This window comes from Pelecanus crispus, chromosome 1, assembly GCF_030463565.1.
Source record: "Pelecanus crispus isolate bPelCri1 chromosome 1, bPelCri1.pri, whole genome shotgun sequence".
Taxonomy (NCBI): domain Eukaryota; kingdom Metazoa; phylum Chordata; class Aves; order Pelecaniformes; family Pelecanidae; genus Pelecanus; species Pelecanus crispus.
In genome coordinates, this window is record NC_134643.1 from 103,868,959 (window position 1) to 103,882,555 (window position 13,597).

A 13,597-nucleotide genomic window follows, 5' to 3' on the forward strand; every position below is an offset into this window, starting at 1 on the left:
AGTTTTGTGTCTAGGTTCATATAATTGTCTGAAGTGGTACTTGGAAGAGGATTAAATTATTGCCTCTGAGGATTTTAAAGTCGCTTTACACATTTGGATGTTAGGTTTTCCTGCTGAGTGACAAGCTGAGATTAGGTTTCCCACAAGGTGGCTGAAATCACAGGTGAAATGGGACTAAGCCAAGAGTAAATCCCAGATTTGACTGTTATTTTCAGAAGCAACACTTGCTGGCATTGCAGGAACTGGCACTGAAGAGTGCTTTATTTGTTCAAAGCACAGCCTAGCACATCCAGGGAGCTGCTGTAAATGTTAATGGTGCCATTTCTACATCAGCTGAGGTCTAAGTGCAAGCCTCCTTGGGGTCCTGTTTATCTCCAGCAGTGACTGGCACTATCAGGAGCTGAATTCCTTTCTTTGCTTTCAGCAAAGTGGGGCTCAGAACTGTAGGCTGGAGCTTGACACAGCTTGAACAATAACATCCACCACAGCAAAGGGTTTTTTGGTCAGTGTCCTCTTCCAGAATATATGTTATAATTCCGAACAAGCGTTAGGACCTGGAACCTTAAACCCCTGTCAGTGTTTTTAATGGTCATAAGATTTTGTTGTTGTTGTTGTTTTGAATGAAGTCATGGAGCCTAGCATTATACTTCCTTAAGGTTATCTTTTAACTAAAGTGCTCTTTGCAGATGTAGTTACAGCTTTGTATTTTAAGAGCACTGAGCTGAAACACCTTGAAAAATGGACCTCGGTTTTATACTTTTCCATGAAGCTTTGCATGACAATCCACAGAATAAGCAGAAAGGTGGCAAGCTCCTACTGAGCTTTGAATTGAGCTCATTAGTAGTGTACTGGAGATCGGATGCACTAGCTGCACAGGTTAAAAGAAGAGGTGGGCCAGAGCAGTATCTTACATTCTGTATCCTGAGCCCTGGGACACCTGTGTTCGCTTATTTACTCTGCTGTCTGCTTTGCATCTTCTCCCTGCATCTCAGCTCCTCATCTGTAAAACATCTGGACAGTAATGCTTCCTTACTTCATGGACACCTTAGGAGCCTCAGGATTATAAAGGCTGAGCCACAGACTCCTGCAATGGATAGGACAGCAAAGAAAGAGTGTAGCCTCTTCATAACTGGTGCTGATTGGTACTATGAATTTGGTGATGTCCGTCTACCCCTTCTTTTTTAGTCTCCATCTTTTGCAAAAACAGAGATGGGAAAGTTGTGCATCCTCTCCTTTGCTTAATGATCCGAGACACATTTATTATGTAAAGTAATTATTACAAAAAGTGTTCTTTTCAGGTTAATGTGCAGACATGCACATACAAGAGGCTACTTACTTGCTAAAACCCTTTTTTTAACTTGTTTTCTCTTCCTTACAGATTCCAGTAAGATTATGGCAGAGTATAGCCACACACAAAACCAGATGGAATTACAAAATGCTAGTTTGGGAAAGGATTCTGTGGTGAATTCCCTTGAAAATGGTCTCCAGGATATTATGGAAAACCTCAACCCGAAGAAATACTCATCAAGTCTCAAATTTAAAACAAACGGGGACTATGCTGGCTCATACTTAACCCTTTCACAACCTATGCCAGTTAAACCTAATCCTTCCTCCGGTGTTAAAAATACACACTCTGTTACCAAAATTCAAGGAGGCAAGCAGTTCTCCTGTGAAAGCCCATATCTTCCAGATAAAAACATCTCTGTAAAGCATTTGGGTTCTGTATCGGGCACATCTCCATCCCTCAGCGGGTACAGTTTAGGAAGGACAGACTTTGATATTCATGCCAGCAGAGAAAATGAAAAATCCCTTGGACATGTGGATAAGTTTCACTACTCAAAGTACAGTCAGAAAAACAAATCGTACGACAATGTCTACTTCCCAGGAATGCTGGAGACAAAGAAGATCTCGGGCTCTCTTCTGACCATGTGGAATGGAAGCTCAGGGAACGAGCTGATGCTTTCACCTGCTAGCAATTCAGGGGCATCCAGCATGCCTTCTAGCCCCAAGCAAGGCAGGAGGATGAATATTGAAGACAGCCTGGCCATTCACATAAAACCAGTTAAGCACAAGGATGTGATGATGGAGGCTCTGGGTTCACGGCCTAGGAAATACTCTGGTGGATCTCTAAGTCATATGGGAATGTACAGTCGTTCCCTACCCAGACTTTATAAATCAACAGAAAGCCAGCTGGTGCCATTAAGTTTGCCCCCCAGAAGCTCTCTGGGTAATACTAAAAGGAAAAAACTTGGAGAAAAAGATCTACCTCAGAATGCTTTAGATGCTGATAATTACCTGAATTTTTCTTCTTGCAGCTCAGGGGTTTCACCACATGCAAACTCTGTCTCTGGGAATAATCCCTATGTCAGTTCAACTCTTAGTGTTCCAGCAAGCCCTCGAATTGCTAAAAAAATGCTTTTAGCACCTTCTTCTTCCCCATATCTGTCCGATGATTTAGATAGACTTGGACTCTCAGGAACAAGTCCCAGCAGTTCTTTCTCCCCACTGGATTTTGACAGGTCGTTCTCTGTCCGAAGAAACCTTTCCACCAGTTCTGTGGAACTTGACGACCCCGATCTGGAAAGTTACAGGCAGACGCCAAACTCACTGCAAACGTCCATGCGAGAGCGGAAGAACAGCATTAGCTCCATTTCGGGAAGAGAAGACCTCATGGACTATCACAGGAGGCAGAGGGAAGAGCGGCTTCGGGAGCAGGAGATGGAACGGCTGGTAATTTTTTCTCTTCCTCTTAGTTTTTCGTGGCAGTTAGCATTTGCAAGACGTCCATGCCAGATCTAGCCATCAGGAGGGTACAGCAAAGCATAAGCTGCCGTTTTTTGAAATTCAAATGTTGCCTGCCTTGTTTATTATTGCAGTCCATGAAGCTAATGCTTAAATAGCGTGCCGCTGTAACAGCTCGGATAGACAGTACCATTCAGCTATCTTAAAAAAAAATGTTGGAACCCATGTAAATTGCATTCAGTCATCCTGTGGGCTCTGTTAAAATGTCTACGTACATAAAACCCACAAATTGCACTGCAGGGATCCAGCACATTTTGTTTTAGATGATGACACTGTTTTGTGGTAAGTGGGTAAAAAAAAAAAATGAGACTCTGTTGTAAGCTGCTCAGCCGTGTGTGCTGTGGAGTCAGGTATACGTTGGTGTGGGTTCAACATCCATCATCAGAGCTTTCTCTGCTTGATTGTGTTTTTTCCTTCTGAGTATTTTCATGAAAATATAGGCCTCCTTGCTTCTCCCCCTCTCAAAATGGAGAGTAGCAGAGGGGGACAGGGTTTCTCTCTTTGTCTCTAGTCAATGTAAAGCAGTCCATATTGCTTCAGCTTGGGATTAAACTTGGTAGTAAAATGTAATTTATGTATTATTGAAACAACTTTCGGGTAGGAAAAAGAAAAAGGTCTTCAGAACACACAGAGATGGTTGAAACAGTTTCTTATTGAAACTGGCTCTGACAGGATACTTAATATTTCTTTGAAAAGAGTTTTCTCAGTGGCTAGAAGAGAATTAACATGCATTCGTATTGGACTGATTTTATCGTCCGCATAGAAACCAAGGTCGTTAGATGGGCCAACTTGTATTACCGAGTCTTAGATTTGAGACATTAACTTCCCGTTTCTGTGCTTTAATTCAAATCTTTATGGATTTGGGCAAAATGAGGATAGGATACTCTTAAACCTGTCTAGTTTGCGTACAGACAGTGAGCCTGCAGTGAAGTTCATTTCCTGGGCAGGCTGGGGTGAAAAGCTGTGGGGAGGTGGGATGCGGGAGCGGTGGGATGCGGGAGCGGTGGGATGCGGGAGCAGGGGCTGCCCGTCAGGGACCACTGGCAATGGCCTGGTGCCTGTGCAGGACCACCGCTCCCATTTCGAGCCGTGCCAGTGAGCAGGTTCGGCTGAAGGATTGTAACCCATTCAGACGTCTCCCTCCTGTCTCACTTGATGCAAGTTGGTGAGGAACCTGTTCCGCGGGCAGGAGCCTGCCTTTCCATCCCTAATCCGCTCAGCCCTGTAATTTGCAAGATACACGCTGTTGGTCTGCAAGATGTGAAAATGTTTCATCTTTGCCTGCTTAGAGCCAGGGCTGCCGAGTCCCGGCGCGGGTGCGAGGGGGTGGCAGGCACTGCCCCTCTCCCCGCTCAGTGAGCGGCAGGGCGTGCGTGCCCCTGCCCTGCCTTGCCCCCTTTGCCCCCCGAAACCTCCGCCGGCTCCCCTTGAAGCTGCAGCTTCTCGGGAGCAGGGGCCGGGCTCCGTGGGGCGAGGAGGGCCAGCTGCGAGTGGAAATGGCTGGGCGGCTTAGGAAAGGTTGCGCTTGTGCACGCAAAAGTGGGAAGCATCAGCAGAAATGCTGGTGGGTTGTTTCTTCCTGCCGCCTTCTCCTTGCCGTTCCTGTACTCCCTTTGGAAATCTCCCCCCTTCTCCCTAGTCCTGGTGTTCTGTGTGCGCAAAGTGGTGTTTGCTTCTTATCAGAGGGTTTTCCAGACAGCCATGCTGTAAAACCTGAGATAATCAGTCATAAAAGACAAAGTAGTGGAGTGTATTTGTATTTCAAAGAGAAGAGTTTTTGGTTTTGTTTTTTGTGGTGAGGGATGGAAGATATGGGGTTGTTTCAGTACTCAGTAATGGTAAAAATTGTTCTGGTTTTACATTTGGGTGGAATGACTATATAATTTTTTTTCTTCGCTATTTTTTTTTCTCACTGGACAATACTTCTGTAAAGTCTTGATTCTTTAAAACAAGAATTTGAAACCTGTTTTTCTAAGCATGTTTAAGCTTTTGAAAAAAAGATGATGTTTTGTGTGTTGCATATAATTTCAACATGAAGGAACTTCTTCCTGCTTGAGTTCATCTTCTGTTAAGGATCCTGCTCAATATTTTTTTTTCCCCCTTGTTTTGAGCTATCTAGTGGAGGAGTCGCATATCGGGAGAGTGCCTCCTTCCAATGGTTTGAAGGTCTGAAAAATGCCATAAATAGGCTTTAAGATCTCTGAGAGGAAGAAATATATTTATGTTTAAAAAAAAAAAAAAAATCCCCACATCAGCTCTTTGTACATTAGGGCCCATCCTGTTTGTTTTATTTCTGTCCTTCTGAGTGGATGGGTCTATCCAAACAGGGTCTTTACATATCCAGCCTGAGTTTCCAAAGAGCAGCTTTGTCTGACCCTTGTGAAATGTGAGCTGGGCAAAGGTTAGACATCAGGTCTGCTCAGGTCTCTTTTTTTTTTTTCTTTTTTTCTTTTTTTTTTTTCTTTTTTTTTTTGGTGGGTGGGGGAAGGTGTGAATAAAAAACCCCAACCAAACAAGCACCCATGGATAGCAAAACTGTGTGCTTTGGGTTCTCAGCACTGAGTAAAAGTCCAGATTGAGTGGCTGGTAGGTAAACGGCAGGGGAAATGTAGTGTCTCTTTGCACAAGTATTAGACTATTACATACTGTGGTTTTTGAAGCAAGGTAGAGAGAAGAAAAATGTAGGACTACTCAGAGAACTTAAACAGAAACATGAGCCTCCTTTTTAGAGTATTAGACTGTTCTACAGCTCAGATAATGGAGAGCATCTTCAGTTGCACCAGCACTGTCCCTGTATCTATCGTGCTGGCACAGAGTGATTTTGGGGTGTTGTGTTTGATAGCTGTTATTTACCTCTGGTGTTTGGTTGTTTTTTTGTTGTGTGGGGTTTTTTTGTTTGTTTGGTTGGTTTTTTTAGTAAAACCTATGCACACATTGTAGTCTGTCCTACTATCTGCCCTTGGTGTCTTCTATTTCCTTTCACTTTTTTTTTTTCTTTCTTTTTCTTTTCCATATAAATTATTCTATGAGTTTTACTTGTGCCTAGTTCACTTTTTAAGTGACAGAGGCTCCTCGGGAAGTTTGCGTTTTGAGCTGCTGCTATGGCCTGCTGTCATTGCCCAAAGAAATAAACAGAGAATTTTTTTTTTTTTTTTTAAAAAGGTAGAAACAGTGAAAATGCCCATTGCAGGGGGGGGTCTGGAATGATTTAAATGTCTGCGTTTTAATTCGTTCCTGTGCACCAGACAGAAAAGACGTGGATGTACTTGTGTGGGATTTGGTGTTTCTCCCTCTCTCTTTTGATTTGCTTTTTATGGCTGGGTTCACTCCAACTAGCTGAAGACTGGTGCCACTTCTGTTTCGCCAGCCTGTTCCGCTATGACTTGAGGAGCCAGAGGAACCGGAGTTCCCGTTGCTGCCATCCCTCCGGCGTTACTGCTGGGCACTGGGGACCGGGGGGCTGCGGGAGCCGGTGGGACGGCACAGGGTTGCTCCTGGAGCTTGCACAGCCAGCGGGCTGTGGGTCACGGTCTGCTTCTGCTTCCTCTCCAGTCCAGCTGACCGGACATTGCATCTTGGCGTAGGGATGTTTATACAAGCTTTACACAAGTAGAAGTGAATGCTGAAGCTAGCCGAGGAGCCTTATGAACAAGGAAAAAATTTATTGCTGTGATCTAAGAATAGTCAATGAGATTCAGTTAGCTATTGAACTACTTTTTTTTTTAAAAAAAAAAAAAAAAAAAAAAAAAAGAGGAAATCTCACTCTCTTTTTCCTATCTGAGATAAAAGCCCAATTGTGGTAGCTGCTGTAACTGAAAGGCAGTCTTTCTCTTCAGCCCGTGGGGAGGTTGAGGGTGGAACAGCACAGGCAACATAGACAGATATTAAGACCATCTGTTTTGTTTGATACCCACTCATTTGAATAGCACTGACCTTGATTTTTCTACTGCTGGTTTTTAGGCAGTACAATGTATTTCCTCTAGATGGTGGTAGGTACTTAAAAATTACATGTGCAGTATCTGTGTGATACCGTCCATAGTCCAGCTGTCTGTATGGATCTGTAAACATATGCTTGTTAATGAAGTTTTACTAGATCCAGGAATTGTGCTGGGAGAGATTTCAGCTTATATGACCAGTGCCCGAATAAGCAATAATAAAGTTCAAGGACCTTATTCCATAGTCCACTTTTTCACAGTCAGAAGAGCGTTGAATTTCATTAAGTTTATTCAGCAAGTAGGAAATAATACAGAATATCCCTGTGCCTGATTTGCATTGATGCATTACAATTTAGTAAGATGTGCTCATGTGAGGGGAAAATGAAATGAAAATATTTTGGAATTTTCAAGGTGGTACTGCTTTAAAATTATGGTTAATAGAGCTTATGCAAATCTCCCACACGGCTTGGAAAAACCTCATATACATGTTTTATAAATTTATATTGGCACTGTGTCTTTTTATAGACCCGTTAAACATAAAGTACCCAAGCTGTATGTGAACCTCTTACAGGAACCCCAGCCAAGTAGACAAAGGCTAGATCAAGGTAATTTTTCCCACAACTAGTGTTTGACAGTCTCTATAGTGTTACAGAATAGCTACTTAACATCAATTTAGTTTAGTAAATGAACAAGTGCCGTGTAACAGGATAAGAAACCGCCGCGGAATGTAACTACTATTGACGACGCGGTAAATTTTCAGGAATATTCAGCTTTAATTGTGCTCCCAACCATTTCTGTGGGATCTTTAATAATCCAAAGTGTGGATTACATAGACTTAATTTTTGCAGCTGTATGTTTTATGCAAGTGAACAGTATGGGCCAGGAAGAAATCAATTTCAGGAAACCTATTCACATTTACAGAACTTAAATACTGCACTGGAGCTCTGGTCTTCAGTCTCCTGCCCTCAGTGTGACTTGAAAAGGAGCGTCTGCATAGGTACTGTAGGGGCAAAAGGGCACTGGTCTGAATAACGCTGTTATTTTGGAAGCAGACGGCATTTCCTCAGGAGCCGCATACGTGCCTGCAGATCCAGGAGCTAATTCTGCAGAAAGTTGTCTGCTCGGTTCCTCCCTGGAGGCTGGCTCTACCCTGTGCCCCTGATCTCTCCTGCTTTTACCAGCCCGTTTCTTCTGTGCCTGTACCAGGAAGGTAAGGACGAGGCGTGCCAGCCTGGTCCCCGCAGCCGGTCCTCTGCTCTGAGCCGAGGTGGTCTCTCTGCAGCGCTTCTCCGTGCGGGTGCCTCTGCTCGGAAAGCCTGCCGGCACGCCGCCTGCGAGATGGGCATGAAATACGGGCACTTGTTCTGAATTCTGTGCTGCTAGTGGTAACTGCAGAGCCAAAAGGCTAACTAGAGCAAAACAGGGACTGAAAATGAGAAAATAAATGAGGCTGGAGTGAGAAACTGGTGCAAACTGGAAGGAAGGGGAAGAGCAGTTGGCGAGCTGTTCTCGGATCCAGTTAAAATCTCGCTTTGAAATAAGCTTCTCGATGTCAGACGTGTGCGAAATCACCAGCTCCTTGGAAATGCAGGAAGGAAAGAGAAATGTTTCTCCTGTCTCTTGTCCATGGGGTACTGAATGTATTTGTAAGAAAGAAAGTTTGGGGAGTTTCTGCTGCTCTCTTCCCCGGTCTCTTTGCCTTTCTCCCCCATCCTTTTTGACTAGCTGCTGCTCCAAGCTTTTGCTGTGAAGTTGGTTGCTTTGCCTGCCCTTGAGGTTTTTAAAGAGCAACAGTGGAAAAGTGCTGTTCTTTGGTAGCTGAAAAGACCAACAGCCTCTTCTTCAGGCAAAGGGAGCCCTGGCTGCAGGGACTAGCCAGAATTCTCGTTAGCATTGGTCACAAAGGGTAGACTGCGCATGTACTTTTAATGAAATCTGGGGTTATCCAGTTGCTAATGGCACTTATCTAACAAGCTTCCTGCTTGCCACAGCTGATTAACCAAGTCTTGCCTTGATACGTAGATACAGCATCACCTCAACGCATTTGTAAAATTCATATACGTGACGTGCAGCACGTGAACAAATCCAGGAATCAACTGACATGGTCGCTGTTAAAAAAGCGGGAGGTATTTATCTCTGCTGTTTTGGAATATTCTTCTTTACAGTGTGCCTGGGATGTCTCTTAATATCATTGTTAATCAGTAACAGAGGAGGGTCACTATCTCCCTTATCCCACCCTTCTCCTTCAGCACCTAAATTTGCAGCCATCCATAGGTGGTGTGTAGCTTTGTCAAAGCCAGGAGTGGTGAAACTGCTCAGGCAGAAAGTGCACAAGACCTGTGTACCCCTTTTCGTAGCAGGTAGGAGATCCACTGAAAATACCAGGAGATGTTTTAGTCTGTTAGAAAGGACATTTTATGGGGAAATACACGGAAAGGCTTACAAGGCTTGACCAACACCCCTTCCTCCCACCAGAGCCAATTTTAAACCAGTTTCCTTCTTTTGACATACCTTTTTTCCCCTCTGCTCTGTTCAGCATCACAAATAACTTGTGTGGTATTTCTGGCAGGATTAGTGACTGGATTTTCCATGTGCTACTGCTTTTGCACTTTTCATTGCAGGGGTGCTTTCCTAGCTTGCTGCTTGACTCAGAAATTTATGCTGGAAACAGTTAAATGCAGGTGTGCTGGAGCTGGAATGAGTTGGCTGAGATGAAATGATGAGAACAGAGCGTATAAAATAACCACAGAGCTTCCTGTCCGTAAGCCTCTCGGCACATGTCAAAATAGAAGTGAGAGATACCGGTATTTCTGTAATGTGTCTGAAAGTTCATCAGGAATTTTTTGAAGACTGGCAGAGGTTTTCCTGCAATTTTTAAGCTTTCCTGAGCATCTGAGACTTGGGGGAAAAAGAATCTTTTTTTTTTTTTTTTTTTTCCCCCTGATTGCTCAGCAAAGGCCAGGTTTGCAGTGAGAGCCCATTACCTGAATGCTCGGGCTAGGATGAGCAGCAGCTGCTCTTTGAAATTTGCCGTTTCCTATTATTGTTGAAGGGATGGAGGCTTGGCACGGGGTAACCTGATATACCCTGTTGTTGCAGGGAAGGATGGGACTTCATGTCCTGATGCCGTGTTTCCCATCTATAACCATTACGACGGCCGTGTGAAAGGACCAGGCCCGGTGCTGTCACAACAGGGAGAGCTGCATAGTTACCGGTGATCCCAGCCAGCACTTGCACAGTGCTTTAGGAATTGGGTTGCGCGGCCAAAAGACTTAGTAAGAGGGAGGATAGCGGCGTCGGAGGGGTAAGGGAAGAGGCTTAGGGTCTGGCAGTGGTTGCCTGGAGGGAACAAGGCTTTGGGGAGTTGTAATTATGTCGATCATTTGGGGTTGAAGGATGTCTGCAGAATCTGCTGGACCCATTTCATGGAAAATACAAGCTAGCAATTACTGCCCCGCAGCTGCCCAGGGCTCCGTTATTTCAGCGGCTCGTCTCTGCCGATGCCGTTACAGGAGACTTCAGAGGAAACCTGCAGCGGGAACCTGGGAATAAGCTACCTGAAGGCAAAATTTCTGTCTCGCGGTGCTCTCTCGGTTGGGTAGTGCTTGGAAACGGATGGGTTCAGATGGGTTCTCCAGCTCGGAAATGCAGCTCTTAACTGCGGGTGATGCGGGGGTGATGTGGACGTGTAGTGCGTACAACTGGGTAATCTCTTGGTAGCTGTATACAAAGCTGGGTGCTTGTACACTGGTGTTAATTTTCATAAAAATCCAATGGCTTGCTGCAGGGAAAGGGCAGGCAACGCGTTGCCCGAACTGCTTTGCTTGATCCTTGTTATCACTTGCTGTTGGGCATAGGGAGTCTTAGGACTGTCAGTAATAGCTGCTTTGCGAATCCTCTTTGCAAATGTAACGCCAGGTAGAACTTGGAAAGTGAATATGACTGCAGTGGTTCCTGGGGAGGGAGGCTGAGGATTTTGGTTTTTTGGCTTTCTTTTAAAACACTACTAAAAATAAGAAGGATTTCCTAGAAATCCAAAATGAGCTCATTAGTGCAGGTATTAATGCCAAACATGGAACTCTCACAGTGGTCTTTTTTCCAGCAGAATTTTCAATAGGCTTATGGTAAGCAATTTTTTATTTACATTATTTTTCTTCTTTAGCAAAAGAAACATGAAATTACATAAAAGCATTACCTCCTAAAAATGAAAATGTAAAAAAAATTCATCTGAAACAGAAGTTAGAGGAAGCTATGCATACAGTAAAATAAAACAAAATATAGCTTTCTGATACTTTTTATAAAGTATCATAGAGATCTAGAAATCCTTTGGGAATTAAATGTTTATAGCAACTTGAAGCATGTCAGGTCAAACTGTCACAGCTATTCAGATCCTCAAATTTGAAATGTTAGTATGAATCCTCAAGGAATTTGAGTTAACTGGTAAATAAAGATTTTCCCCACTTCTGTACATTTGACATCTGTTGTATTTTAGATATGATCCCTCATTTTTCTGTTAATGCTCCTAAAACTGTGTGTTTCAAAACATGGACTAATTCTCTCCCAAAAAAGGGAATCAAAGTTAACAAAACAGAAAATCCAAAAAAAGTCAGGAGTGAGTGAGTTCATGGAAAATCTGTGTGATATTTTGCAGCTTGGTAGGAGTATAGCGTAAGTGTAAAGTGGAACAATTAGTGATTTATACAGTGAGCTCACTGGACATGTGTACATACAAACGGGGTATGGTTACAACAACCTGAATAAACAACACTAATATTAAAATTTTCTACACTGGAAAGATAAATAAATGTTAGGCCATCTTATTTAAGTAGCTATTCATTTCTATGAAATGTACTTTTCATTTTTTAGGTTCTCCTTGCATGTTAACTTTGATTCTTCATCTTGCACTGTAATTTATTTATGTATATCTATTTATTATCTCTAAGTGCTAGAGACATACATGGAACTGGAGGACTTCAATCCTTCACGCAAAAAAAAAAAAAGAAAACCCAAAACCACCCCCCCACCCCCAAAAGCCCAAAACCCCACCAGCAAACTTTTTTTTATCTTCATCTTTTCTTTAGCTCACATGTGATGCTTAATGCTATTATCTTTTTTTTAAACTAGGAACGACAGCGGCTGGAGACAATCCTCAATCTGTGTGCAGAATACTCCAAATCTGACAGCGACCCCGCTGCAGCTACAACAGTTGCTGATGTTCAAAAAATTAACAAAGAACTTGAAAAACTTCAGCTCTCCGACGAGGATTCGGTGTTCGAAGACTCCCAGATGAGTCTGGAAACGAGGTTCAGAAGCCACTTGAAATCATCTGCAAGCGATTCGGATTTCTCGGAGCTGAGCAACCACAGTCGCGGCACTGCTTCTTTCCTCTCCTCTAGAGGGTTGAGAGCCGACGAGCACTTCAGCGAAAGCGCGAAGCCTCCACCTTTCACTGCTCCCGGCTTCCTGAAGGATGCCACCGAATCGTCCTACCTAAGCATCACACCAAAGGTAATGCTGAAAGAGGACAACCCAGGTTCGACTGCTCGGGATTCTCCTCTAGGAGTCGGCTGACTTGGCAGGGGCCACAGTTAGGATGGCTTAGGTGTGAGAATTAATCTCAGAGCTCATACAACTTAGCAGCCAGCAAATGAGTATTTCGTTTTCTGTGGAAGCTATTAGTACTGGAAGGTTTGGTTTTGGTTCGGCTCTTTTATTTTTCAGAGGGATGTACAGTTCGGGAATAGTTTTAAGATTTTTCCGAGGGAAGAGGATTTGCTTGAACAATTATAACTACTTAAATAAGGAAGGTTTCAGGACCCCTGCTTAGCACCGTGCTGGGATGTAGGAGGGAAGGGAAACGGCCATCTTCTCCCAGCCTGATGCTCCTGTCTTCTGTAAGAGGAGGATGTTTTCTCGTGGGCAAACCGGAACAGTCAGACGGGAGGTGGAGTTGCCTGAGCCAAATTTGCTGTCCTGTCTCCTTTCCCAGGGTTGGACCTGTGCCACTTGTCAAATCTTTCACGGGGTGCGCGGTGGTAGCCAGCCTCCTACCGCTCTAACCCAACTCCTGAGTTTAATAAGCTGCAGCTCCTTGCCTGTGTACTTCATCCTGCTGTTTCATGACTGAAGGGAAATTGTCCTTTAAAGACCAAGCTAACAGCATTCCTAACAATTTCCTTCAGCTAGGGCAGCAGCAGCCTCCTCCAGGCTGGGGCCGGGGCCTTTCGTCGTCTTGGGTCAGTGCCTAGGCTCTGGTGTGCCAGACCAGCAGTGCAGCAAATCCTGGTGACACGCAGCGTGTTAAATAACTTTATTCAAGAGTTAGAATGAGGAGCATAAGACGACCAAGCTAAGCCATAAAAGCAGATTTCTGTTTGACAAATTCACACCTTCAAAATACTTTGTGTCTCTCCTTTTTACTGCTATTTACGCACTGTATAAGCTTCAGCACATTTATATGCCTAACGTGAATTGTATTTAACCTCTGCTTAACTTACATACGTCTTCACAGTCAATAGAAGCGTGTATGTGTAAAAGGAGAGAGAGGTGTGATAGAAAAACATTTTATTTTTTAAAGGGCTGTCTCTGGAAATCTGCTGAGCCTTTCAGTGTGAAATTACGTTGAACGCAAACGTGCTATTAGGGCTTTACTAGGTCTTACCAGGTCTTTCTGTGTTGAAAACGGAGTAAGACATTTTGTTTACAGGTCTTGCATTTCTTTCCCATTTGTTGCTTTCTTCGTGCAAGTTGGAGATCCTATTTTAAATCCTTATTAGGAAGTTGAAATCGAAGATGTTATGTCGGCATTATCCGAACAGGATACCAGACAAAAAGAGGCTTTCCTGCTAGGATTACTAACG

At 43.7% G+C, this 13,597-nt stretch overlaps 1 protein-coding gene across 2 annotated transcripts in view; it reads left to right on the forward strand.

The window, feature by feature from the left end:
* The first annotated feature begins 1,383 nt into the window (after positions 1–1,383).
* The window catches only part of PHLDB2 (pleckstrin homology like domain family B member 2), a 58,069-nt gene continuing 45,855 nt past the window's right edge, over positions 1,384–13,597 (forward strand). Inside the window, exons 1-2 of one of the 2 annotated variants that reach the window (XM_009478245.2) lie at positions 1,384–2,730; positions 11,862–12,245. In XM_009478245.2, the coding sequence (XP_009476520.2) occupies positions 1,393–2,730; positions 11,862–12,245 (1,722 nt within the window). In that variant the 5' untranslated portion in view covers positions 1,384–1,392. The remainder of the gene's footprint in view (positions 2,731–11,861; positions 12,246–13,597) is intronic. The other variant, XM_075720325.1, reaches the window with a different exon arrangement.